General features: G+C 42.1%; 2 protein-coding genes across 8 annotated transcripts in view; both read left to right on the top strand.

The window, feature by feature from the left end:
* PHF20L1 (PHD finger protein 20 like 1) overlaps window positions 1-5,542 on the top strand; it is a 60,953-nt gene extending 55,411 nt beyond the window's left edge. For all 7 annotated transcript variants that reach the window (XM_069780087.1, XM_069780088.1, XM_069780086.1 and 4 more), the window contains one exon: window positions 16-5,542. In XM_069780087.1, coding sequence (XP_069636188.1) covers window positions 16-158 — 143 coding nt within the window. In that variant the 3' untranslated portion in view covers window positions 159-5,542. The remainder of the gene's footprint in view (window positions 1-15) is intronic.
* A 4,739-nt stretch (window positions 5,543-10,281) lies between these two features.
* TG (thyroglobulin) overlaps window positions 10,282-25,260 on the top strand; it is a 159,382-nt gene continuing 144,403 nt past the window's right edge. The window contains exons 1-8 of the mRNA XM_069778634.1: window positions 10,282-10,354; window positions 12,220-12,328; window positions 13,241-13,338; window positions 13,793-13,996; window positions 14,350-14,509; window positions 18,825-18,931; window positions 20,043-20,186; window positions 21,941-22,126. Coding sequence (XP_069634735.1) covers window positions 10,282-10,354; window positions 12,220-12,328; window positions 13,241-13,338; window positions 13,793-13,996; window positions 14,350-14,509; window positions 18,825-18,931; window positions 20,043-20,186; window positions 21,941-22,126 — 1,081 coding nt within the window. The remainder of the gene's footprint in view (window positions 10,355-12,219; window positions 12,329-13,240; window positions 13,339-13,792; window positions 13,997-14,349; window positions 14,510-18,824; window positions 18,932-20,042; window positions 20,187-21,940; window positions 22,127-25,260) is intronic.

Consider the following 25,260-nt stretch of genomic DNA (forward strand, 5'->3'; position numbering starts at 1 on the left):
CTTTTCCTTCTGTAGTTTTAGAAAGCTGGCTTGATTTCACTGGAGAACTGGAACCACCAGATCCTCTGGCAAGATTGCCTCAGCTCAAGCGACGTATCAAACAGCTCTTAGTTGACATGGGAAAAGTACAGCAAATAGCAACGCTTTGCTCTGTATGACAAAAGGAAGAATAAATAAATACAAATAGATTCTTCACAGTGAATTTTCTTACTAGCCACAAGACTGACAGGAAGACAGCAAAAAGCTGAGCATTTATCTGGTTCTTTGCTGATTACATTAATAGCCTGAAGCTTTAGAGAGAGGAGAGGAAATTTAGAGTAAGGAATCTGGTATATTGAAAATCTGAATATTCAATGTCCAGGCTTCAAAATGTAATATATTACTGAGAAATGTTGATATCATTTTAACATGATAAACAAGAAAATGCCCGCATACAAGAAAGTTGAACAAACAAAAACTCTGCGAAGAACAATGCTACTATCTTGAAACCTTTGGCAAAAAATTATTAATTTGCAGAATTCAGCTGACTAAAAATTCTTGGGAACTGCTTTTTTAATGAATTCCTCTTATCTTGCTAGTGAAAGATAGACACAGAGAGATATGTATCCTCTCTACAAGGAAAGTTTTTAGATTATTTCCTTCTCTCGTGAATGTTCAGGAAAACGAACATACTAGCTTTGTTGTTTTTTTTTTGAAAGAAATTACTTATCATGGTCTCCTTTTTAAAATATTTTTTTAAATAGAAATCCTTATTACAGCACCCTTAGGCTCCTTGTAAAATATAAGTGGCAAATAGTGGTCAGATGTGCCAAACAATATTAAAACCACTGGGATGAGAATTTAATTACGACTTAAATGAAGGCTTTTCCAAAGTCCTACTTGGTGCCAGCAATCCATCCAAAATTGTGTCTAGTTTATATTTTTTTTATGTTCTATTGCAGTATTCAGGATTTAAGGTACAATTTTTGTCCTGGGTAGCTTTGTTCTGGTGTTGGCCCTCTGAAACTTTACCATCCTCAGCTGGGATGAGGAATGACAAGAGCAGCAAAACTCTGTGGCTTTGAATATACTAAACCACTAGAATAAATATCACAAAATAGATTATCCAAGATGTTTTTATAAAATCTTTCAGCTTCAGTGAATGAAATGTCCTGAAACCAAAGGCAACCTACTTGCTCTGTTAGCTCTTGCTGGATTTTGAGCCCAGGACTTTCCCTGTGCTTATAAGTTGCCGTTGTACCCAGTGCTACATACATATTTGTATGTGTATGTATATGTGTATAGATACACATGTACATATATACATACTATATACATTTATATCTACACATGTCTAGTTTTATTACAATAGACTTTAAGAACTGGTGGTTAACATGAAATGTTACCTTTTAACAAGCAGTTTCTAAAATTGAAAATAATGTATGTACAGGTTTTGAAATTTGTAAAATATGACTGTTAAAAGGAGGCTATTTAACTGATGACATTAAGATACTTGAACATTTTATGCCTCACATCTGTTTATCAGTTCTAGTTATCTGTATAAATGCATTTTAGAACCGATAGACAGTAAACTTGAATTTACCTTTTGATAAGAGTACAAGCCACTGTACATTCAAAAATTATTTAAATTTGCAAACACACTGTTCTATATGTAAGGTACTGTATGTAAAACTGTTTATTAAAACTATTCTGCATACTCTACATTTTCCACTTTTCTTCCTGATCTACATACAAATGTAAAAAAGTGATTGTTATAATGTACAGACCATCAAAAATCAAAAAATCCTGGAATGCCTTTTGAGGATGCATAAAATTTTAAAATGTGCCAAAGATGGATTATCTGGGAAAGACTTTGCAACCAGTGCATTGAACTTTCATGATAAAACCATTATTGAGAAAGAAAGCAGCATGGCTGGTTCATTGCTAAAATAAACCTACCCTGACATTTCCTATCTGTCTATCATATCTGAAATTATCACTCTTGATGTCCAAAGCAAACTGTAAACCCCTGTTACAGAGTGGTTGCTATTTAAAAAGTCTTGCCACATCAAGCTTATAGGAGACATTACAGAGCTGCATGGTAACATGGAAGTTAATTATGGAATCATGATTGGCAACTTCATAATGCAGAAAGAATACAAGAGCTGAGGAGTTGTTGACATTTTTATAGCAACTGTTAATAAATAAAATACTCTGTGTTATATAGTTGGATGCTTAAATAACTGCTTCAAACAATATGAATAGTTGAGTGACCTACTTGCTTTTGGATATGTGAGACTTTTATATATTATTCACTTGCTGCATATCCTTGAATGTGGTACTGTGTGTACTGTATAAGAGAAGTGTAAATCCGGATGAATTACTTTGAAACAAAGTGGAGTGTATTTACATAATTTATACAGCATACACTGTAGCAATATTATGCAATGTGTGTGCATGCGTGTGATGTAATATAATTGTAAATGTTGCTGAAGGTTAGCTGGACCGAGAGATTCCAGGTGGGAGGACGGAGGTTTCATTTTTACAGAGATGGAGGAATGGTATTCTGAAAAGGAAATCGTAAGGTCAAAGTTAAGGTTGCCCTTGCAGCTTTAACTTGTCTTCTGTTTGTATATGTAATGGTCTCTAAATTTACATGAGTATGTAATTTTATCCCTCAGGATCCTGCCTTATTCAGGATGGGCTGTGCTTACAAAAACAAATAATCTGTTCGTTATTTTTTTATCTTCATTTCTTGTGTAGTCATGTATTATAAAAATTTCTGCTAGCTTTCATATCTTCTAAGAAATACAGTCTCAGTGTCCTTATGGACAGTGCTATGATGCATTGTGTATTGCTTGAATGCTTCACAAACTTGTCTGAGTTTGCTTTCTCGAAGTGTGATGTTAGTCTGTAACGTGCACATTAGTTTTGGCCCCAGTTTCTCAAGTATTCAAAGGTTTGGGATGCTTTTGGAAGTTTTTCTTTAAACACTTACAAGTCAAGTGCCATAAAAATGCTAAGTGTTTTGCACAGAATGTAACCTACAGTTGATTGCTTTGCTTGTGTGCCAGTCAAACCTGATGTGATCTGGCTCGTACCGGTATTTCTTCTAGTTGGCCTTATCGAGAGACTCTTTTCCCTGTAGGCATCGTTTTCCATCTGTCTTCCTACTTCCTCTGTAAATAAGCCAGGGATCTACATGCAGTCTATTTGCAGCATCATATATTGGGGTGTGAATTGCAATTGCTTGTGCTGTATGATGATGGAGGCAGACCCTCTCTGAGGAAGAAATAGTATACGGCAATGTAAGGACTTCTTTTTGAAGTAAAAGTTTTAAATTTGCAGCCTTCTTTTAACTTAATATAAGTTTTCAATAGTAATAAACAAAAGGGAAATGCTGTTTCACAGGGCTAAATGGCAAACTTGCGGTGCCTTTAAATGCCCAGCTTTTTGTCTGCTGGTTGTTTTTTTCATGGAGGTATCAGGGTGATTCATTTCAAAGCCTCCTCCTTCCTGTGACCATACTGTAGGCATCTACATCAGGAATTCTGCATTTTCAGTTGCAGTGATGGCAGTAGGACATCAGTATTGCAGTCATAAATGAAATGTAGTCTTGACATGATCAGGTACCACATGATGGGGCTGCCTGTGTTTCAGTGACAAAGTGGAGGTACTTTAAGTGATGTGGCAGGGAATGGGTTGGAAGATGCTTCCAGCTAACCCTTTTCTTGGGTAGCTGTAGGTTGAGTAGTGCCCATATTTTGGGTATTCTGGCCTTAGATGCGTAGATCTTTGTTCAACTGTGGAGTAATTTACAGTGGTAGAAGCCTGTCGTTCTCTTTAAAATAGTCAAAGAAGGTGGGTTGCAGTTTTCTGATGGATTTCACGTACTTGCTTGGTGGCAAAGAATTGAAACTGTTCTTCCATGGATGCAGTCTTCTTGTATGGCTGACATGCACCTGTCTCGATTTTGTCTCTGAGCTTCTACATGTGCTCCTCATCTGTTCTGGAGCTTGCACCTGTTTCTCCTTTTGTTCTTCAGCTTTCTGCATACTCTACTGTATACTGGCTTCTTCCGTGATGCCCAGAGGGTTTCACTCCTCTGTTCTTGTGCCCAGTTCTTTCTGGCTGCTGTGGGAAGCAGTCGTAGGGAAAGGTCTCTGCTCTCCTGTCCTCAGCCTCCAGTGTGTCCTATGAGCTGTGCACGGTTGGAGTGTGTGTACCGTGATCAAAAAGTTCAGATGTTTTTGCTGCCTGCCTTTAGGGAGTCTCTTCTGATCCTGGGCAAGTGGTGATCTGCCTCTACTCCCATCTGGCTTCTAACTTAACTAGACTTGAACGCATATTACAGTAAAACCTCTCTGGCACTGTTTGGCCCCAGCACTCCTTACCAAACTGAAGGTTGGGATGTAAAGGAGTCACTCAAAGATCACAATAAAATTATAGAAGTATTTTGATGCTTGCAAACCAGAATGTTGTCCTTTTGTACTTGAAGGAAACTGCAACTATTTTTCTTTACTGAAACTTTAAAATTTAGACACAAAAGAGGTCCTGAACTGAACTGGAGCTTGATGTAAAAATCAACATCAAAAGTAGGGGGTGGGAAGCACTCTGCAAACAGGGGCTTCATAACAAGAAGTGTGCAGTCAGGCCATCTTGACTACTTCGCCCTGTTAGTAGTTATATGTGTAAACGGGGTGCATGCAATGATGCCATTCATTTGCAAACAGGACCCATCTTTGCCATGTCAGGTTTAGAACACTGGAACCGTAGGTTTTCTCTCTACTGCTTAGAAGTGTTACAGTACATGCACCTTAATTTTGGGGGGCTGTATTAAGGTCAGAGGCTTAATCACTTTTGAAATGCCCATTGCTATTCTCACATTTTATTAGCTGACACTCTTTGTTTCTGTTGTACTGAGTCCATATGGCTCTAGGTGATCATTTTACAGAGGATGTTTGAAATACTTCAGTAATGGTTTTTATTATACTCTGTTATGTCCTGGGCACTGGGTGTGGGGGTCTGTCTTTAGCAATAAGTATTATACACTATGTGTATATCTGTTTATATATGGAAAACAAATATGGAGCATGTAATGATGGTGAAAATACACTGCACAGAGAGCAGATTGTGCATTTGGCAGCCATTCTGCACCAGCCTGAACAACTCAAATGAAAAAATTGGAGTCCACATGGAGAAAATGAACTAGCGTGAAAAATCATTCAGGAGTGAATTTCCCTTCCCATACACACTAGGCCTGTGTGTAAGCACTACATGAGCCAGCCTCATTCTATGGATTGAATAACTAAAGCTAGTTCAATCGCTGTTTATTTCAAACAGCAGCCTTCCTTTCTTTAAAACTGGCCAGAGCCACCTCCGTTCAGCTGTAGCCATGTGTGTCAGTGTATTGTCACTAAACACTCTGAGAGAGGCAGCAGTGCACTATTATTAAATCTTCTATGAGAGAAGCAAAATACTTTCTTCTGTGATTTGTTTTTTATAATAGCAATAATGTTGACTGCATTCTAATACTTACAATAAAGGTCTGTTGAGATTGTTATGTGCCTGGGCTCCCATTCAGTGGACTTTTGTTTTGGTGAGCTAGTGAGTGCTGGTATACATTTTAAAGCATTAGGGAATCTTCAGTTGCGTTTTTTGCCTGTAGTCAGTAAGCCCTATGCAGTCATCGATACTCATTTATTTGTATACATTGCAAAGCTTTAGGGAATCTTCAGTTGTATTTTAGCCTGCAGGCAAATTATGGAGTCAGTAAATTATTTACAGTACTGAATTACTTACTGGGTGGCGAAATAATTAGAAGACTTTTCTGTTCCTGAACTGCTTTGGTGTTTAACAATTTTGGGGTTTGAGTTTTGCAATGCACTTGGTTCTTGAAAGACAATGTCTTTCAATGACTCATTCCCAGTGATGGCAGCTCTTCTTGTGGGCAGACGTCTGCCTTCTAAGGGTCTTTCTAGTTTTGCGCCTTTGTACAACGTCATTACAAAATAACCAGTTTGCTTTTAGCGATTTATTTTAATCTTCAGTTTGCTTTTAGTGATTTATTTTAATATTGCCTACACGCTGTTGCTCAGGACGCTACTGTAGTAGGAAAGAAATAAGCAAAAGATGCTAAGAAAGTTCCTGTCCTAGACGTCCTGTGGAACAGGGTGCAAATGGGTAAGCGGCAGGTGAATGAAATCAGACAGAAACTAACTGAGTTACTAACACAGAAAAATGTTTCTGTTGTTCCCAGCAAAAATAGGTATCATCTTAAACATGCAAGAAATTTCAAAATTTTAATTCTGAAACAGATATTTTAATTAGTATTGAAGTACAGTCTTAGAGCGGTCTTTCAAATTTAAGGTAGGAGGCCAAATTCAGATCTTGGAGTAATATGCTGAAACACTTTTTCTAATTAGTAGACTTATTAAAGAAGAGCTTTCCTGAGACAGACCAAATACTGAGCCAGCCCAGTGTATGACCTTCAGTAGAAATACAGTGTCAGCATCTGTAGAAACATACTGACTATAGAAGATCTGTACAAATTGGTCTTTCCCTGAAGGTATCTTTCACTTCTGGTAAACTGAGGTTTCCCTTACCAAAATCTTTGTGAAAACAGTGAGTTTAATTAGTCTTTCATTCATTTCTCTCCACAACATCAGGTGGTGTTACTGAATTCCCCAGCTGTGTTGCGTGGCAGGAGGAGTCGTGTTTGTCCTTGAACTTGCTTTCTGACTCCATACGCTGTTGCCTTCAGTTCAGAGAAGGTTAAGTATTGCATTATTGAAAAGACCAAAAGTAGTTTTATCCTACCAACACCAGAAGTTTGGCACCCTGTTGCTGTCTGGTGTGACTGGAGGGGCCTTTTCTCACTGCATTAGCTTGCTTTTGTCAAACCTTGAATCCATCCAGCGTGCAAATCTATCCTTCACACCACTGGGGGTTGCAGAACTGACTTCTGCTTGCGATTTCAAAACAACGTGCATCCCAGATGTTGTGAGAATAAAATAAATATTTTTCTACTTTGCATCGCTGTGGTACTATTAGATAGAGGAAAACTGTGTTATCTCCAATGGATAAGTAAAGGAAAAAAGCCATTTTACCTGTCCTAGAAATGGTTCATTTCTGCAGGGACAAAGGCAAATTCAAATGTTCTTACGTGGACCTCTAGGTTCTTTTGTCACCAAAGGCACTTTGCCAGCCAGTAAATTATAATACAAAAACTTGAGAAGTCCTCTGCCCTCTTTTCTTATCTAGCCAAGTTTAGTATAGAAGTTACTGGAACTTCCCTGTCATTCTTTCAATCTGAAGAACGTGTCACGTATGAAGTGACTGAAACTTGTATTATCTGGTGGGGCTGTGCTTTTTTCCTTGTCATCTTTTAGTTTTGCATCACGTGAGGCCTTTTTAAAACTTAAGTAGAGATGCTAGAGATGAGAAGTGCTTCAGAGGGTCTTGTTTTCTGTGCCAAAATCATGTGAAGAAGATTGAGACAAATGTCTCATGCTTGGGAAGAAATGTACCAAATGTAAAACATAGTTCTCTGTCTGTAAGTGTAATAAATTACTAATGAATGGTGTTAGTCTATGTTTTTACATAGTTTTCTTAAAATGTGTGAGAGGATTGTCCAATATTGGTGATCTATTTAACACAGAAAAGCAGTTTATTATTTGAAAATAAATTAACTAATTGATATGGGCATAATTTGACAATGCTTTAATTTCTTAAAATTTTTGCTTCCAATTTGCTGCCTCGTTCAAGAGGCTCCCTTAAGTTTGTTTCTTCAGCTAAGGTTGACCTCTCAGGCTCAAGTTTTATTTGGGTGAGAGCAACTTTTATGTGGGCGTAGATGTTTATGTGTTCATATACAGGAGTCATTTACACTTGGGCTTTTGGATATGTAAAAATTGCAGTTACACAAACCACCTTTTCTGCTAAGAAAGTGTATGCAAAACTGGAACAATGAATAAATGATCTGCTTCTCCCTTGAGGTTTGTGATTTCAATGTTTCATCACACTGACATTTTTCTCCCCCCCCAACAATTATAGTCTAGCTTGAGTAGCTTTTTGCCAGTGTGTACAGCAAACAAAACCCTCCTTTCCAGCACTTGAGCAATGATTTTGAAGACGTGTTCGTTTTAAGGCTGTATTGGCCACAGAGACCTTTTCCGCTTACTCTTTCTCCCTTTCATTGGTGAGCTAATTTACGATATTCTTCCATCTTTTCTCAAGTGCTAAAAACAGAGGTCAATTCAATTGTCCCTTCACTGAAAGTTATGCAGTGAGGCTTTTCTTAATTTGAATTTGACCAGCCATAGACTACAAGTGCCTTTTTTTCTCTGATGAATGTGGATTGCGCATATTGCTCTGTAAACTACTTTTTTCTTTCTTTCTTTTTAATCCATGGGCTATTGCATCCCATTGAACTTGCATGTACTGAGATGCCCGTCTTGGTTTGACGCACATCTAGAAGTGGTTTAAGTGACGCCAGTTGCCAAAACTCTCTCACTTTGTTTTTTAAGAGACTTTTAGGACTTGGCTGTTCTTCCTAGCTTGCATAGTTCAGAGGTTGTTTTCTGAGTGTTTCTGAAGGAAATAAAAGTAATCCTGGGAATCAACGCTATGTAGATATTGCAGGTTTGTGTTTCTTTCTGTTAGTAATAGCCCTTTGATACCTCCTTGCTTTCCTGTCTGCCTTACTCTGTTATCAGCTACTAATGTCCTTTGGTAGCAAAGAATAAAGGAGGAAAGTGAACAGCTACCTTAATGAGCTTGCTTCTCTCCCCATTTGCTGTGCAAGGAACTTGAATGACACTGTTTTACTCACTTTAGACAATTGGACTAAATATCACACACGCGCCCCCAACACACACTCTGGATCTGCGTTTCAGTGTTTTGGAAACATGGTTGTTCTGCAAGCACTGACCCTGCTGCCCCTGGAGAGCCCATGACACCGGGCTGGGCTGTCTCTTGTTGTTTTGCTGTAACTACCCCTCTGCACTGGGGGTCGAACACAAACCTGAGGCTTTTGAAGCATACTTGAGTCAGAAATATATGTCACGGTCAAACTTTTCATCTTTCCTGATTCAGCCACCCTAGTGCTAATGCTGGCTATTCTCTGTTTAGTCGGAATCCTTTGCACTGCACATATGTTTCCCTACAAATGCCATGCTAATCCAGAAATTAATTTTCTTTCTGTGCCTGCTTAATCAGGGCTGTTACAGGATTTTTCTTCTGAAGGTTGCCTTTTTTTGGCCTGTCATCTATGCTGGAGACATCTCTTCTCAGCTTCATCTTCCTGCGGACTATTGGCTTCCCTCAAGTCCAGAGTAGGTTGCTTGAAAGTAAAATCCAAATATAGTCCCACTTATTTTAAAAAGGCTAGTCATGCTAAAGCAGGCTTGTGCTGCTGTTTGAGATCACATTTACCATATATATCAAACACTGTAGAGCTGCAGTTGTCAACGGCCCACACAGAAGGATGCTTGGATCACTGTTAGCACAATCTTGGTCTGTAAGAGTATCAGTAGGGTTGTTTCTGGACTGTCCAGTACTCATGAATCACAAACAAGAGTGCTGCTGTCACTTTTTCTTGAAATCAGCTTAAGTCGAGCCTCAAACGCGTGCTTCTGTTATTATTTAGCTAATTATTCTGGGCCCAATTGTCCAACTACCTTTGCACAAGTGAAGGTGAGTTCTTATAATTCCTGGTGCAAGTAAATGCTAACTGACAATCGTAGGAGGTGGACAAGTGAGAAGTGATGCTCTGGGACCAGGGAAATAGTATTTCTGATGTGTTTTAAGTCAAGGAGCTTGCGTGTAGTTAGTACCAAAAATCTCAACCTGACATGCTTAATGGTTATACTGATCTTACACCCAGAGGGTGAAGCCCAAGAAACTCAGCTGGTTCCCGTCAGGTGTTTGGTTGTATTAAAGTGTTCGGTGCAAGTGGGAGCAAAAGCAAAAGGTCGAACGCAGTTGACTCTGACCCTCAATTCCCTTCATAGTCAATGGAGCTGCGTCCATCCTGGTTTTGACTTGATAAATAACCGCATTATGAATTGTATTTACTCCTAGCAGTTGGAGGCTTAACTCTTGCCTGTCCCCTCGGTAGGTAGGCTCTCTAGAAACACAAACAAGTGTATTTCTAATGGAGAGCACAAAGTCTGGTTGCAGCAAAGTGCAGGTGAGAGCTGGAGCTCTGGCCGGGGTCATGTCAATATGCTCAATTTGCATGTTGATTTAACGAAGTCCCCCCAACGCCCCTGGGCCCGCTGCCGCTTGTTCTCCTCTCCGATGAGCGGGCTCAGTAGTGCTCCCCAGAGCGGGGATGAGATCGGGCTGAGGAGAACCACGAGGGCAGTTCCAGGTGAACGGGCCTCTTCTGGTTTTCTCAGAAGCATCGCGTGCGTCACTCGCCCAATTTCGTGACCAGTCTACCGGTGCATAAGTGAAGCCATCCGCGCGATGGTTGCTATAAAAAGGCAGGTGAAGGTTACAGGGGGTGTGCAGGGCTGCCTCGCTGACAGAAGGGGATGGAGCTCTCCCATCGCAAGATGGGCTCCATTCCGTTTTGCACCCTTCTTTGCTGCTTTATTAGCATAGCAACAGCCAATATATTTGGTAAGTACGCTTGTTGTTTTCCTTTGCCTGTGTCCGGTAGTGACTGCGCTCCTGTGATCTTTGTGCTGCTCTGCGTGTTATTGCGACGAAGTATATAACGATCTTCAATGCTGCGCGCTGCAGGCTTGGCTAGTTATTGCGTGTGGTGCAAACTGAGTTTGGGCTCCAGGTTAAATACTAAGCTATGAGGATCTTTAAATGGTCAGGGTTATCTGAGTCCAGTGCACCTTGATTGTGGGGGGGTGGGAGTGGGGGGGAAGTTTTCTGGAAGAACAGGCTGGGCTACAGAAGGACCTTGGGTATGAAAAGGTGGTGCTGCAGGAATGTGAAGATCCTAAGCTTGTATCTTCTATTTGTATGTGCCATCATCTAATTTAGGCTTGAACCTTAAGATACTGGATAGGCTGAGTGCCATCCCCAGTTCTTTGGTCTGAGTTTGATAGTCCTGCACAACAAGCAATTTGAATTAGTGGGTTAATCTCTTAACTCAGATGTCTTAGTAGACCCTCTCTAGCACTGTACACAGGGATCTCCACACCTCCCAGAGCAACTGGCTCAGAGTCATGCCTGAAATGAAAATGGTGAGGTTTGCCTACATGTGGATATCTATAGGTTAGCTAACCTAAAACTGCTTTACAGTCTCCTGAAAATTTTCACGTGGGCTTAAGTGCTTGAGAGGTCTTAGGTGCACAGAAACCATCTGTAGTTAAAGAAGTCCCTGGGCTGCAAATTATTGGAGGCTGAAAAGTATCCAGAATGCTTATGATGTATTTGCTCTACTATGTGTGGTCATGCTCAGACCAAATACTGGATTAAGTGAACCTTTGGTCTAAATCGCTGTTGCTATGGTTTTGTTTGTTTGCTGTATTTTTATAGAACTAGTCAGCAGAATTAAGAGCATGATATTCATTGGGTTTTGAGGATGGGGCAAGTGTCAAATCAACTAATCTATTCTGTAATAAAGAACCTACTGAACTTCATCGTTCTCCTAAAACAGCATCCAAATATGCTTTTGAATGCTTTAAGAACTGAAGAGCTGACTGTTTTCTTGCTAGGTGGCTTCAGTAATTGATCACTTGCCCCAGTAAAAATTGAGAAGTGCTCCTAATATGAATTAGCCTGATGCTAACTGCTAGACATTTATTCTTTTTAGGTCCTTCATGAGATTAAGAAGAAATACCTCTCCTTTTGGTGGAATAGCGAGTGACTTAGCTTCAGTAAAGAATAAATACTCAGAAACATTAACAGCGATGTATGTGGTTATGGCAAAGGGCTGTTTTGTGGTGATAAGCACAACTAACTCTAAGTACCCCAGGTACCAGAAAATGATAGCCATACCGGTACAGAACAGAGCTGAGACTAATTAAATACAGGTCTGAGAAAGGGGTTCATGAGCATCTCTGTCATGTGCTTATCCTGCAGCTGGCAGCCCAGCAAGTTTGCTCAGTGCTGTCCCACGCAGAAATGCATGCAAGGAGCGCTGGGGAAACAGCTAAGGAGGACCCATGGACCTGGGGCTGTTACCACGCAGCATTGGCACTAACAGGGTTTTGATAAGAACAGGTTTGTGGCGAAACGACCCTTATGTGTTCACCTTCTTGTTGTTTTCAGAGTATCAGACAGATTCCCAACCATTACGTCCGTGTGAACTTCAGAGGGAAAAGGCTTTCTCAGGAGGGGAAACCTACGTTCCTCAGTGCTCAGAAGATGGCCAGTTCAGGTGATTCATCCCTGCTATTATTCTGCTATTATACGACCTGACCTTTCATTACTCATGAAAGCTTTAGCCTCTGTTTTGAAGAGCCTCCGTATCGGTGGACTGGAGGGCGAGGGGTGCGGGAGACTTGAAGTGACTTCATTGAGCCATCTTGCAGATCCAGCCTATCCTGAATGAAGTCCCTGTTGCTGGAAATAATCACTGGGTTAAGTGGCCAGTCTAATATTAACAGGCTAATCTTGGCAGCATTATTTGCATGTTAAATTGGTGCAGGTGGTTGTGTAATGCAACTGCTGTCTTCCTATGCATGCTCATGGGCATGTGGTCTGTGATCAGTGTCCCAGCTGGCACAGGTGAGCCAAGTTGACTTGGAGAAGTTATCCACCCTGCTGTAAGTGGCACAGTTGGGTTTCCTTCTAAAGGCAGTAAAGGAACTAAAAAGCATATGGAGAACAGTGATTTAGAGGGCAGCATGTTGCCTGAAGATGCAAGAAGTTAATGACTTAAAGCTGAGGCTGAGGGGGAGCACAAATTGTAATGTTCTCTACTATTATCTTATCGTTATTGCCTAGGATGGGGGACCTTGACTATTCTAGATCTGACTTAGAAAACATCTCAAAATATATAGTAAATCTCAAATACTGAGAATCAGGATCCTGTCCAAACTGCTTGCTTCCTGAATGACTTCCAGTCACTTACCTGCAATTCCTGAAGACTTCAGAGAATTACTAGAATTAAGAGCTCCCATCAGGTAGAGTTAGAGTCACCAGGAACACGGCCCTTTCCGATTCCATTATTTGTGGTGGTAAAGTACTTGAACTTGTTTGGCTTGCTTTATGTTTTTGTTTATGTTCTGTACTGACTGAGGACTCTGTCACTAACAAAATAAAATATGTTACTTGTGATCTTCTTCAGGACGGTTCAGTGCAGTAGGAATGGTCTTTCCTGTTGGTGTGTGGATGAGAATGGCATTGAGGTACCTGGCAGCAAACAGAGTGGTTATCCCATATCTTGTAAGTGACAAGTTTCTATTTTTGTTCAGATTGGGTAAAGAACCATTTAAATCTGCATTTGAACTGCTGAAATCAACAATAGGTTAGCCCCAGACTTTGATGGACTCTAGTTTGTTGTAATTTGCTGGGTCTTTCTAGTGGAAGTTCTGGAGTTTCTTCAGGGCTGATTGTGGAAACCTGATACACCTGGATGGTCTGTATGAGGGTCACAGTGATGTAAATCATGAATGAAAGATCAACTTAGTGTATTGGCTTTTGAGTTGGAGAGCTTCATCCCCCTGTGTGGTGGGTTTTTCTATACCAATTTTCATAACCTCAAGTCCATCAATGTCTTCGTGCCACCTGGGTGGCAGAATCAGAACTTATAGCTCTAAGAAAACTGATGTTCTTTTAATAAATGATTCAGTGCCCAATAAGTACCTTCCTCTAACAGTATCCCTCTCTGCTACAACAGGCTTATCCTTTTGCCAGCTGCAAAAGCAGAGGATCTTAGTAAGTCGATACATCAACAGCAGTGGCATCTCCTACATCCCTCAGTGCCTGGATTCGGGGGCTTTTGATGCGGTGCAGTGTGACACAAAGCTGGGTCAGTGCTGGTGTGTAGATCCAGAAGGAATGGAGATTTATGGCACCAGGCAGAGAGGAAAGCCAATGCGCTGTAAGTAATGTTCAACAAAACGGTGGGGTTTGTAGGTTTGAAAGGTTTGGTGTGAATGAAAGGTGGTAGATCAAGAGCGTAGACCCTTCAGCCTATACTTACGCTATAGAAGTATAGGTGCTTAACTAAGGCATTTAAGTCCCTGTTTTGTAGAGTCAGAGAATATCTCAAGTTGGAAGGGACCCATAAGGATCATCAAGTCCAACTCCCTGCTCCTCGTAAAGACAATACGAGGCACCTAGGTGTCCATGTTCAATGTAATGCATCTAAACCCCTTCCAAACCCTGGGGTGGCTATTCAGCTGTTCATGGGAAGTTAAAACACCAATAAGCATTACCTTTGTTTCCCATCAGGTCCAGGGAACTGTGAGATCCGAGACCGTCGCATTCTGCATGGATTTGGGGAGAAGAGCCCACCACAATGCTCAGCAGACGGAGAGTTTCTGCCTGTCCAGTGCAAGTTTGTCAACACTACAGACATGATGTTTTTTGATCTCGTTCATAGTTATAACAGGTAAGAGTGCAGACTTCTGAAACAGGAAAGCAATCCTGCATACCTCTTCAAGCCACTGTCTTACTGCCTTTTTTTTTTTTTCCACATGAAGCCCTTCTTCTGTGACTGCACATGATGTTATTTTCTGTTAATGAATGGACCAAGTAAAAAAACCTTTTTCTTCTGAATTAAATTTGCTCATTTAGAAAAAACTGATATTCTATCCCTGCAGTCTAATCAGTGCGTCCTTGCACACAGCAGTGGCTACCACATTGCAATCTGTATTTGGAAAAGTAGCCAGGGCTACTTTTCACACAGACAGACACACAACTGCAAATGAGATAAATACACAAGGAAGAGAGGAATTCTGATGGATATATGAGGTAGGAAAGATGGTTCCATGTGAGAGATGAAAACAGATGGACAGACGGACGAGTGGCAACATGCAAAGAGCAAGTTCCACGTGACGATGGGAAACTCTTGTCCATTTAGGCTGTACCAGGGTTGCTCACAGGGGTGAACCAGCAAGTGATGAACGGGTGTGCTGACATACCACTGGCTTTGTATGGTTGGAGAGGGCTGGGAAAGACTTCAGAATGCTGGATCAAATCCTTGTCCGTGGGAGCAAGAAGTCATTGTCCTGTGGAGGAGCTGGGAATTAATGCTCAGGTGGATAAATAAGGGATGGGCCCCTTGGCATCCACAGGGAGAGGAGTTTGGTTTGGTGCAGATGTTCAGACTCTCCAGAGAAACCTTCTGGTCTCTCATGAAGTGCTGTTATCTTGACATCTCAGCCAACACATTTCTCCGGTGGAGGGCAGTGGAGGAAATGTAATGTCTCGTTCTGACTTGGCTCTGTAGTAGCAAAGGCGTTTTATTGTAAATGTCAGTTTTGCTGTCTTGAGGGTTTTCTTTTTTAATTTAAGCAAAACTGAAAGGCAGGCCCAAATGTGCAGTGCAAATTTGTCAGAGCTTCAGGAGAGGTTATTTTGGCAAGAGCAAAATAATCTGGCTGTTTCATTTGTTGGCCTGTGGAGTGTGGAAATTCTAAAAGAGCAATTACAGAGGAGAAAGCAATGCTTTAAATTAACAATTTTTTTCTCCCGTTGGGAGATTTGTCTGCAAAGACCTGCAAGATTGGGCTTTTCTTGTGTCCGTGTCATGTAATTAATCACAGCAGGATCATTTCACTCCCAGCTGTCTACCTTTCTAATTATGGCATTGACTTAAACCATTACCATCATATCTGAGTATCTCAGGTCATTAATAATATATTTATTTTCACACTATTTCTGCCTCAAATGTCATTATCCCATCCCATAAACAGGAGGCCAGAATACAAAGTTGAAAGGGATGAGTTCCACAGCAAAGGACTGTAGCAGAACAGGGATTTAAACCCATATTTTACGTTCATGTGGAATCAGTGGAGCAACTTTCCTTGGTTCCACAGGCTGATTTTTGAAATCTAGACATGTCACACTAACACCCTTCCCAAATTGTTTTCCTACACCTTCATAAATATTCCAGAATAAATCAGCATGTTAAAAAAAAATGGAGAAATTCAGAAGCTTAGAGCTAAGACTTTCCCAAGAGGAAAACTTTGGGAAAGAAAGATGAGCCCAAATTTCCTGCCTCACCCTGGCAGCTTGGCTGCTATTACTTATTTTATATATTTATTGTGCCCAGGTCTTACTTGGATGGGCAGCCATATAGAAAGCCCTGTAGTAGATGGATGGGAATGATCAAAAAATCAAAAATCAAGGAGGATATTTTTATTTTTGTGCTATAATTGTCATCAGACTGAAGACCTTGTGTCAGTGTCTTTATCCCAGCTCGCAGGAGGTTCTGCCCTCTTATGTATTATTTCACTGGCAGTGGAATAAACAGGATTTGGTTTTTTCTCTCTGCTTCTGAATAGTCAATGAGAAAGGCAGCTATAACTCGAGCTGCACATATGAAACATAGAAGGGGTTACTTGCAAACCTGCTTTTGAAGATCAGTAATGAGTTGTCTTTGCTGGAAGCCAAGAGAAGAGACTCACCATTTGAAGAAAAGGTCAACAACCTCACATTTCTTCACTTTCCCATTTCTGAGTGTGAGCATTCTTGTTGAAACACATGGATACACTATATATTTATCCATAACTTAAATGTAGTCACCTTTGCTTCGGCCACTGTTTTGGACTGGGTCTGATAGATGAGGTACTCTGTGTTATCGCTACTCATCTTGAGGGCTGATTAAAAAGAAGCTGAGAAAAGAGAATCAGTGGGAAGTGAGTTTTCCAAGTAAGGTAGGAAAAGTTCTGTCCTCTTGTTTGTGTGGGTCTAACTTATATCCGTTTGTACTTTATTTAGCTGTACTCTCAACTTGGAATAAAAATAACCAGAATGACAGGATATGACTACACATCTGCCCCATATAGAAGTAGTATAATGATGCATGTGACTTCTTAACGTTGAGGTTGAAAGAAAGCAGCATGCAGAATTTTTTCATTGCATCCTGTTTCACTCAGCTAGATGTTGAGGTGCTGAGGTGCTGAGCTCCAAGGACGTGAGCACTGCAGAGGTCTGCCTTTGAATAGAGGAGCATTGCTCTCCTAAGAAGAGAAAAGATCATATTCCTGATTAGGCAGTGGCCAGTGTATGATAATTTAGGGAAGCAGAAAGCTCTTGAAATACCCCAAGATATTTATGTCCACGTGTGCACTGAAGACCATAGAAAGATGGTATTTAGGTGCTTATATCTTGAATTGCATTGTTTAATGCTGGCAGAAGTCCCCTTGTGCCCTGAAGTATGAAATTTTGATTGCTTTTAGCATGCGGGTGTCAGCAGCGGAGCAGGATTTGATGATCCAAAATGGAGGGAGTCGGTAGGCTTTTAATTTGAAGATGTGGAGGAGTGCCAGAGCGAAGCAGCGCTACGCAGGGACGTGCAAGCTCTGAGCCAGGAGCACTGCTGGATAACGCTGGGACAACCCCGAGGTTACCAGCCCCTTCCTCTGCCGGGGGTTGCTGTTGCTTTGTGCATTCCCAGGCTTCTGCTTTGAGGTACTGAGGAAGCAGTAGCATCTCCAGCTCTCCTGGCAAGAGGTGGCAGAGCTCTCAGGCAGACTCTTGAAGGTAGCAAAGGCCCCTTACTCCGCTGCTTTCACCTGACCGCTGGCTCGGAGCCGGACAAGCATTTCACTGCGTTTCTCAGGGGCACTTGCAGACTGCGCGTGCTAGAGCAGCCCTGAGGCTGCAGGAGGGTGGCACCTGAACTGAGGCTGGTCATAGTCCCAGTTTCACAGGGTCACTGTAAGCTGCTTTGGCACATTAATCTTTTTCCCAGTTGATCAGGGCCTAATCCACCATTACTGTTACTGCTAAGTGTCCTTCTTTGGTAAAAACTTAATGCATTAAACTTAATTCTCTATGTCTTGAGCAGAAAATTCCACTTCCCTGTTGCTAGGTTTCCCTAAATAAGCCACATGCAGCTGGGACACCAGATTTTTATTGTATTTCGGGGTATGGGTATGTGTCTGTAAAATAATATGATTGTTTCGGAACTTGGCACTTTGAATTTAGAAAAACTTACCTTCTGTTTGCTTGGAGAAACCCTAGAGTGTCTGTCAGTTAAGATCACATTTATTATGTTTTTTCCAACTCTGACCCTATTAAGTTTCCTTCCTAAATCGTTGCTTTGCTGGAATCTGGCTGTTGCCACTCCTAGAATATTATACTGCAAACTAGCATCTCTTTGATCTCCAGAAATAAGAGTCAATCTTACTTGTAATATGTTAAAACCCCTTTCTCCTTAATCTGTTGAGCCATGCTCTGAAAATGAAAAAGATTAGTGAGGTTTTTATCAGCTTTTGTGCTTAATTCAGTGCAGAAAGCGTACGTAGCATGCAGGGAAGAGGAAGCAACCTGTTTGTTTAGGCACTCTGCCATTCTGTGCAGATTTGTGGAAGGAGCTAATGAACGGGTGTTGTAATAACATTAAGCCAGCGTCCATCTATTTTACACTCTTTGACAGGCTTTCAAAGATGAGAATAGAATTGAAAATGAGCGTTGGATGCTGAGTGTACCTGCTTAGGAAGGGTCAGAAATCTGTCTGAAGGGAGATTGTCCTGTATTTGTTTAAAAAAATGGCATTTAGGAGACTCGTTAGCCTGCTGAAACACTGATCTGCATCATGTCGGAACCTGGTTGCCACAAGGAGATGGAAGGGTTTTGTGGTGGCTTTGTCTGCAGACATCCTTGCCGTACAAATTCGGGAGGGAAACACAGACGATGCTTTGTTGTTGTCGATGGGCCTCCCTGGGCTCTTCACAGGACTCTGCTTTTCCTTTCAGGCTCCCGGGGGCTTTCCAAACGTTCAGCTCCTTGCGGGAGACGTTCCCCGAGGTCTCTGGGTACTGTTACTGCGTGGACAGCCTGGGCAGAGAGTTAGCAGACACTGGTGAGTCCCCTCCGGCATCTGACCCTTTAACTTGAGTGGCTTTGAATTCCCAAGGGAAAGGACAAACAACATTTACCCATCTTCAGATTAATTTGGGACTTCGATTTCATTCTTACAAGGGGTAAGATCACTGTGACCAGTGTAGTGCCCATGGGAAAGGCTGCAGCTCACTAATGAAATCCCACTCTTAGGAGAAGCACTTCAGCCTGTGAGCTGCTGCCCAGGGGCTAATCCTCTCCTTTTTGGGATGGTGGAATAGGATATCTGAATGTCCAACCTCTGCCCACACTAGAAAGCTGTGTCGTATTTGATAAGTCAAATCGGCAAATGCAGGGGAATAAAAGGGCCTGGAGACTGAACTGTTTTCTTCTTGCTCAGGAGAATCATGGAATAGTTTGGGTTGGAGGGGACTTTTAAAGATTATCTAGTCCAAGCCCCCTGCAATGGGTGGGAGCATCAGACGGTACTTCCTTTCCTCTCATCGCCTCAGGATACCTTTTAGGCATGTTAATAGTTGATGGGACACTTTAGAAGAAAGAATGTTTTTTTCCAAGAAGGAGGAATGAGGAAGTTAAGGACTTTCAGCTCATCTTCCTTAGCTTCTGTGGTTTTAAAAATTAAAAAACAAACAAACAAACCAACCCCTGAAAAACACAATTCATGATAGCTTAAAATTTACATGGTAGATGACAATTTCAACATTTAATTGCCACAAGGATGAGAAGTTCTCAAAAAATTTGTGCACTCAGGGGAACTACTGCACCTCTTTTTTTTTTTGGTATACAAACAAAATGATTGGGAATTGTTTCCAAAATTCCCTCAATTACTCTACTGCAGGCTGAACCTAACAAAACCACAGCACAGTGCCGGTTATGGGATGTTCCTCCTGCTTGTTTTGGTAGATGTCAAGGCATAAAGCTAGCGGCTGGGCACTCAGCAGCGGGTTATATGGTGCGGTGCATTAGGGTTATGCAGTATAATTTTGCATTTGGTCTGTTTATAGGACTGTTTTTTCTATTTCCTGATAGGCTTCCAGTTCTGCTAATCCGGTGTAAAGCAGGTGAATTCTGTCTTAAAACCAGGCTCTGTGCTAAAAGTTTCTGTTTTCCAGGCTTGGAACTGCTGCTCGATGAAGTTTATGACACAGTTTTCTCTGCGCTGGACCCTGCCCGCATGTTCACAGAGACCAGTATATATCGGATCCTGCAGAGGCGGTTTCTGGGGGTTCAGCTAGCTACCTCGGGCAAGTTCAGATGTAAGTAGCACCCAGGTGATGCCCTGTACATAAGGTGAAAATTTTGGAGCTTATATGGGACAGCTTCCATTAGGGAGAGTTGTTCTAGGATTCTTTTGCACTAAAAGCATATAATATCACAGTTTCAGTGCAAAAAATCACGGTCCTTGAATTGCAGCTGGCTTTTAACCATTCTTACCAGCAGATTGTACCTGTGCTCTGATCAGTGCTTTCCCATGCACTTGAAGTTTGCATTAGTTGAAATCCCATGAACTCTCCATATCTCTTGCCCTGAGATCATGGGAATGGATCTGATGATTTATTAAATTAAAAGCCTGAGAAAATGCTCCCTAATTTATGTTGGTACACTCAGAAATAGGAAGGATTTTACACTGACCACAAGACACTCAATCCCCAGGAGGCTACAGAGGAGTTTGTATTGCCTTAGCCAGCCAGGCTGAACTTCTGGATCTGCCCTTGGGTCCATTCCCTTCCTGGTCAGGGCAGGCAAACGGGGAGAGAGTTTCTTTGCCTACGGGTGGTGAACTCTGTGGGACAGGAGGTCAGGTACCTCCTTCTCTCTCCTCTACCAGAGCCCAAGAGAATTGCCTTGGCTGGGGAGAGTTTGAACCCGCTGGTGTGATACTGCATCCTCCTATCCAAATTCCTCTGACATCGCTGTCTGACCCTCGCTAAGGAGTTGCATCACCAGATGCACTAAGCCCATAGTGATGCAAGTCGTCTGGCCACAGAGTCAGACGGTTTTTCTATTTCTGGGACAAGCCGATCATTCTGGGGAGTCTGGAAAGCATCCTCCCCCCTTCGCTGCACAGTGCTGTTGGGTGAGCTCTGGCTGTAGCTAGGGATGCAGCGGCTGCCAGCAAAGATGAAGCTGTAACAGCCACAAGATGGAGATGTGACCACGTTCGTCAGCGGCTGAAGGGGACTGCTTTGGTGACTTACCCAGATCTCACACTGCCACCTGAAGCCACAGGCATCAGGAAAGTTGTCAGCTTTCCTTGATGGACCGGTTGCTCTGATGTGATGCTCTTGCTGCCTCAACCTGGTAGCTGAAAAGCTCCTGAAGGTGAGAAATGTTTAGGCTGTAGGATTGCAGGTTTGTATAAACAAGCAAAGTTTCTGTTGGAAGGGTGGAGTCCAGTATTGGAGAGATCGTAACTCAGAAAATTTGCTTTATGAAGCTTTGGCTTCTCTGCCATTAAGGCCAGTTTGACAGGAATAGGGTCTTCAGATCCCTGCGGAGAGAAATATATTGGGTGGTCCCAGACCAAGTATCCACAGTCAGGTACAGAACCTTTTGCGGGAGCAATGCCTCATTCTCTTTAGAAACATTGATGTTTGCCTTCATCTCAGTCTCCCAAGCTGCATATCTGTCTTTGTTGACCAGCTTTGCATTTGCATGAAGGACCAGAGCTCGCCTAGCCTCCAGCAGGACTCCCTGAGAGACATGCTGCTACTCTGCCTACCCGTGACTATGGCTGAAAAATGTGTTGAGGTTTTATTTTCTGTTTAGTTTTCAGAAATGACTACTTCCAGTAGAAAACCCTGGGGCCAATCCTTGAGGAGAAAAGAGGATGGAGAATTCACATTTGGGGCTGGTACTTGAAGTGTGACTGAAAACAGTCAGGAAATGAAACTTTCTTTTTTTTTTCTTTTTTTTTTTTTCCTTCCAAATAGGCAAACAATGGGATCAAGGAGAGATAGCTCTGAAACTTTAAGCTTTGCCTCCTTAACACATACTGGTTTTCTTCCAGGCCCCTCGAAGTGTGAGGTTGAGCGGTACGCAGCCCTGCGTTACCAGCACGCCTACGTGCCGTCTTGTGAGGCTGATGGGAGCTACACGCCGGTGCAGTGTCAGCAGGGAGGACAGTGCTGGTGTGCGGACACCGAAGGGCAAGAGGTCCAGGGCACAAAGAGACGAGGACAACCCCCAGCCTGCGGTATGTATGAGGTTTGGCAAAGGAAAAATGAGCACATCTCTCGGCGTCTGTAGAAAGAAACCCGAAGGACCGGTTCCCTTCTCAGCTCTGACAGATTCCGGTGTTCAAAACCTGAGATCCAAAAACCTCCTTGGGGTTAAGAACCACATTCTAATAAATTATTAAATATCATATTCCTTTTATTTTCCTTCGTGACCTTTCTTTAGCCTTTTACTTTTGCATACAGCAAGGCTTTTCTTTGCAGCCATGGTAATCTGTCTTTTGATTCCTGGAGCTGGGGCATGAAGTCAGAATATCTGGGATAATATAAGGAAGCCAGTGATGATGGTTTGGGCTTTACCTCCTCCCTTTGGTGATATGCTATATAATTTCTAAGGCATCTCTCATCCTAAGCATTTTTTTCCCCATCTGTCACTGCATATTTGGCCATGAAATTTGCCAAAACCAGTTAAAAAAAAGCCCAACCAATTCAGAAAAGGTGTATGGGTTTGGGCTTTGAGAGATTTCATGAAGAATACACCATCAAATCAGTGCCCCAAATGGAAATGACAGCAGAAATGTCCAAGGGCCAGAGGGGAGGAGGAAAGTTCCTATATATTTATTACCTAAATATTCAGGATTGCGCTGGAGGGCTGGGGCACAAGGTCTTAATGCAGGAGCCGCCTTCGGGAAAGGTAATTGCTCTGTCTGCGAGACACAGTCTTACCATGCAGATAGAGAAGGAGAAACCTACTCTGGGTGTCACGGCTCCAAGTCGCTCAGAGTGCTCTGGGCACAGACAGGCTTACTGCGAAATGAAAATGTTAACATGCCTCCGAGGCTGATCACCAAGGATATTGCAAGGGAACCTTTGCGAAGCCTCACCATATGTTGGGACTGGTTGTTTTCTCTTTGAATGTGCTTTGCTGAGCCCTCCTGATGATTTTCTTTTTTTTTTTTGGAGGGGGTGGTGGGCATGCAATGACTTGAGACTGCTTGCAGCTTTTATTGGCGGACTCAGGAAATTTAAGTGGGGAAAAATTTCTGCAGAGGTTTTGCAGACTAGCTCCTGAGAAGGTATTTCATGAAGGATATAGCTGCAGTCTGTGTTCAGACAGCTACATACCATGTGCGTGCCTCCGGTTCTGCTCTGTTTTATTTCTCTTTAATATCTTTGACTCTCATGCTCAGCAGCATGAGCACTGGAGGTGGCAGAGACGTAGGTGTGGGTAGCACGTTGGGTACTCGTGTGACCTGGGACATGAGGCAGTCCTGATAGGGACATGCTTCTTTTCAGACCTTTTACAGTAAATTCAACCCAGCAGTGCCTTTCTCTTTATTCCTTCTCACTCTGCTTTGATTTGATTCAACAGTGGGTAGGAGGGGAGAGCGTTTAAAGACCATGATCCTACATTTGTTTCATATCAGCATACTTGAGGGATTGTGGCTTACACTAACTTATTGGTCCCCAGAGGAATGTTCTTCAACCCTCTTACCAAGAGCCAACACTGAAAACAGAAGGGGCCCATCCTACAGAAAATGCCTTTACAAAGGAACCACTGTGAGGGACCCTGAGCCCCTGCCAGGAACCGCAGAGCAGGACAAGGGTGCGAAAGGAGGAGTGAGAAAGATGCTGATCACAGAGCCTCAGATTACTTGCTAATCTATTTCAGCAGCTTTTAAGACTTCCAGCTTTTATCTTTACTGTTAACAGGATTTATGACTGCTTTATCATATTGCCTGAATGTGGAATAAATAGGGATGAGGTGGGGAGCCCAAGGGAGGCCATGCTGGAGCAGACCAAAGCAGCTTATCCACCATCCTGTCCCCTACAGGCACAGCAGTGATGCTTAGGGCGAAAGTATGAGAAACGTGGGAAATACATTTAGCTTCCATATATCCTGCTGCAGGCGTGAGAGGCCCCAAACTGGAGGATGAACCCAGATCATTGTGTTCAGCACTCCCCTATGGAGTCATCTTCCAGGGATATGCCTAATTGCCTTTTAACCTTTTATGCTTCCTAGCATCCTCTGGCAATAAATTTCATTATCATAATTATGTGCTCTACTTCTGGACCATTCTAATTCCTGTACTGTGAGAAATACTGAATAATAATTGTCTATGGTGAGTCTTGTGGAGAATCCTGGTTTTTGAAAATCTTTATCATATTTTTTTTGTCCAAGCTGAGTAGTCTTTCCTACTGGAAAAGCTGTTCTGTCCTCAAAATATTTTTGCATCCCTTCTCTATAACTCTGCTAGTTTTCAAGGAGAGGTAACCATGTGGCAGATGATTCAAGCTGCTGTGCTGTGTGCGTTCCAGAGATCCAGTCAGTGCCATAACCATCCTGTCTGTTTGGTTCTCAGTGTATTTATATCTACCAAGTCTTTCCTTTTTTGATGTCTTTTGAGCCTTAAGCTGACATTTTCAGAGGTCCTTCTTCAGTGATATGTTGCATCCTAACTTGGAGCCATTGCTGTCTGTGTATGAACATACAGACGGGACTGGATGCAGATACACCTGTGACACAGCTTGGCCCTGGATATGGGTGGCCAGGGCCACTGTTGGTACCCTTAGTACCCTGACATTTGACTATTTTTGTTGAAATTTTGTATTTTTTTTCCTTTGGAGCTCATTTGTGAGTGCCATCTGGTCCTTAGCACTCTATTACTGCTAATTTTAACAATTTGTTTTCAAACCTTTTGTAATGAACACTTCACTATGAAACTGAAGATCTAGGTAGGAAGCCTCCATAAATTCCTCATTAGTGGGCACTGCTTAAAATAACTTTCTGTTCTTCTGCAGTCTATTTCTCTTTCTTAGATTCACTTACTGCACCTGGATCATTGGAGGTTTTCATTAGAAGCAGGCATCCTACCAGAGAATAAAGTATTTAGAAAAGATTTTATTTGTTCTTTCAGCCATAGGAACAGTAATGAGGATTTACATTGGGAAACAATCGAACCAGAAGAAGACCACAGAGCAGACAACTCAGATGTGGTGAAGGAATGTTTTCTTTCACTTTGTGTCTTGACTGGAGAATTTTATTTATAGACTGTATTCAGCAACAGTTCAAATTTCCTTATCAATATGCGTGATGCATAGCCTAGGAACTAGAGGCAGGTTAAACTACACATTTATGTGGTTTCTGCCCAGA

This window comes from Haliaeetus albicilla, chromosome 3 (genome assembly GCF_947461875.1).
Source record: "Haliaeetus albicilla chromosome 3, bHalAlb1.1, whole genome shotgun sequence".
Taxonomy (NCBI): domain Eukaryota; kingdom Metazoa; phylum Chordata; class Aves; order Accipitriformes; family Accipitridae; genus Haliaeetus; species Haliaeetus albicilla.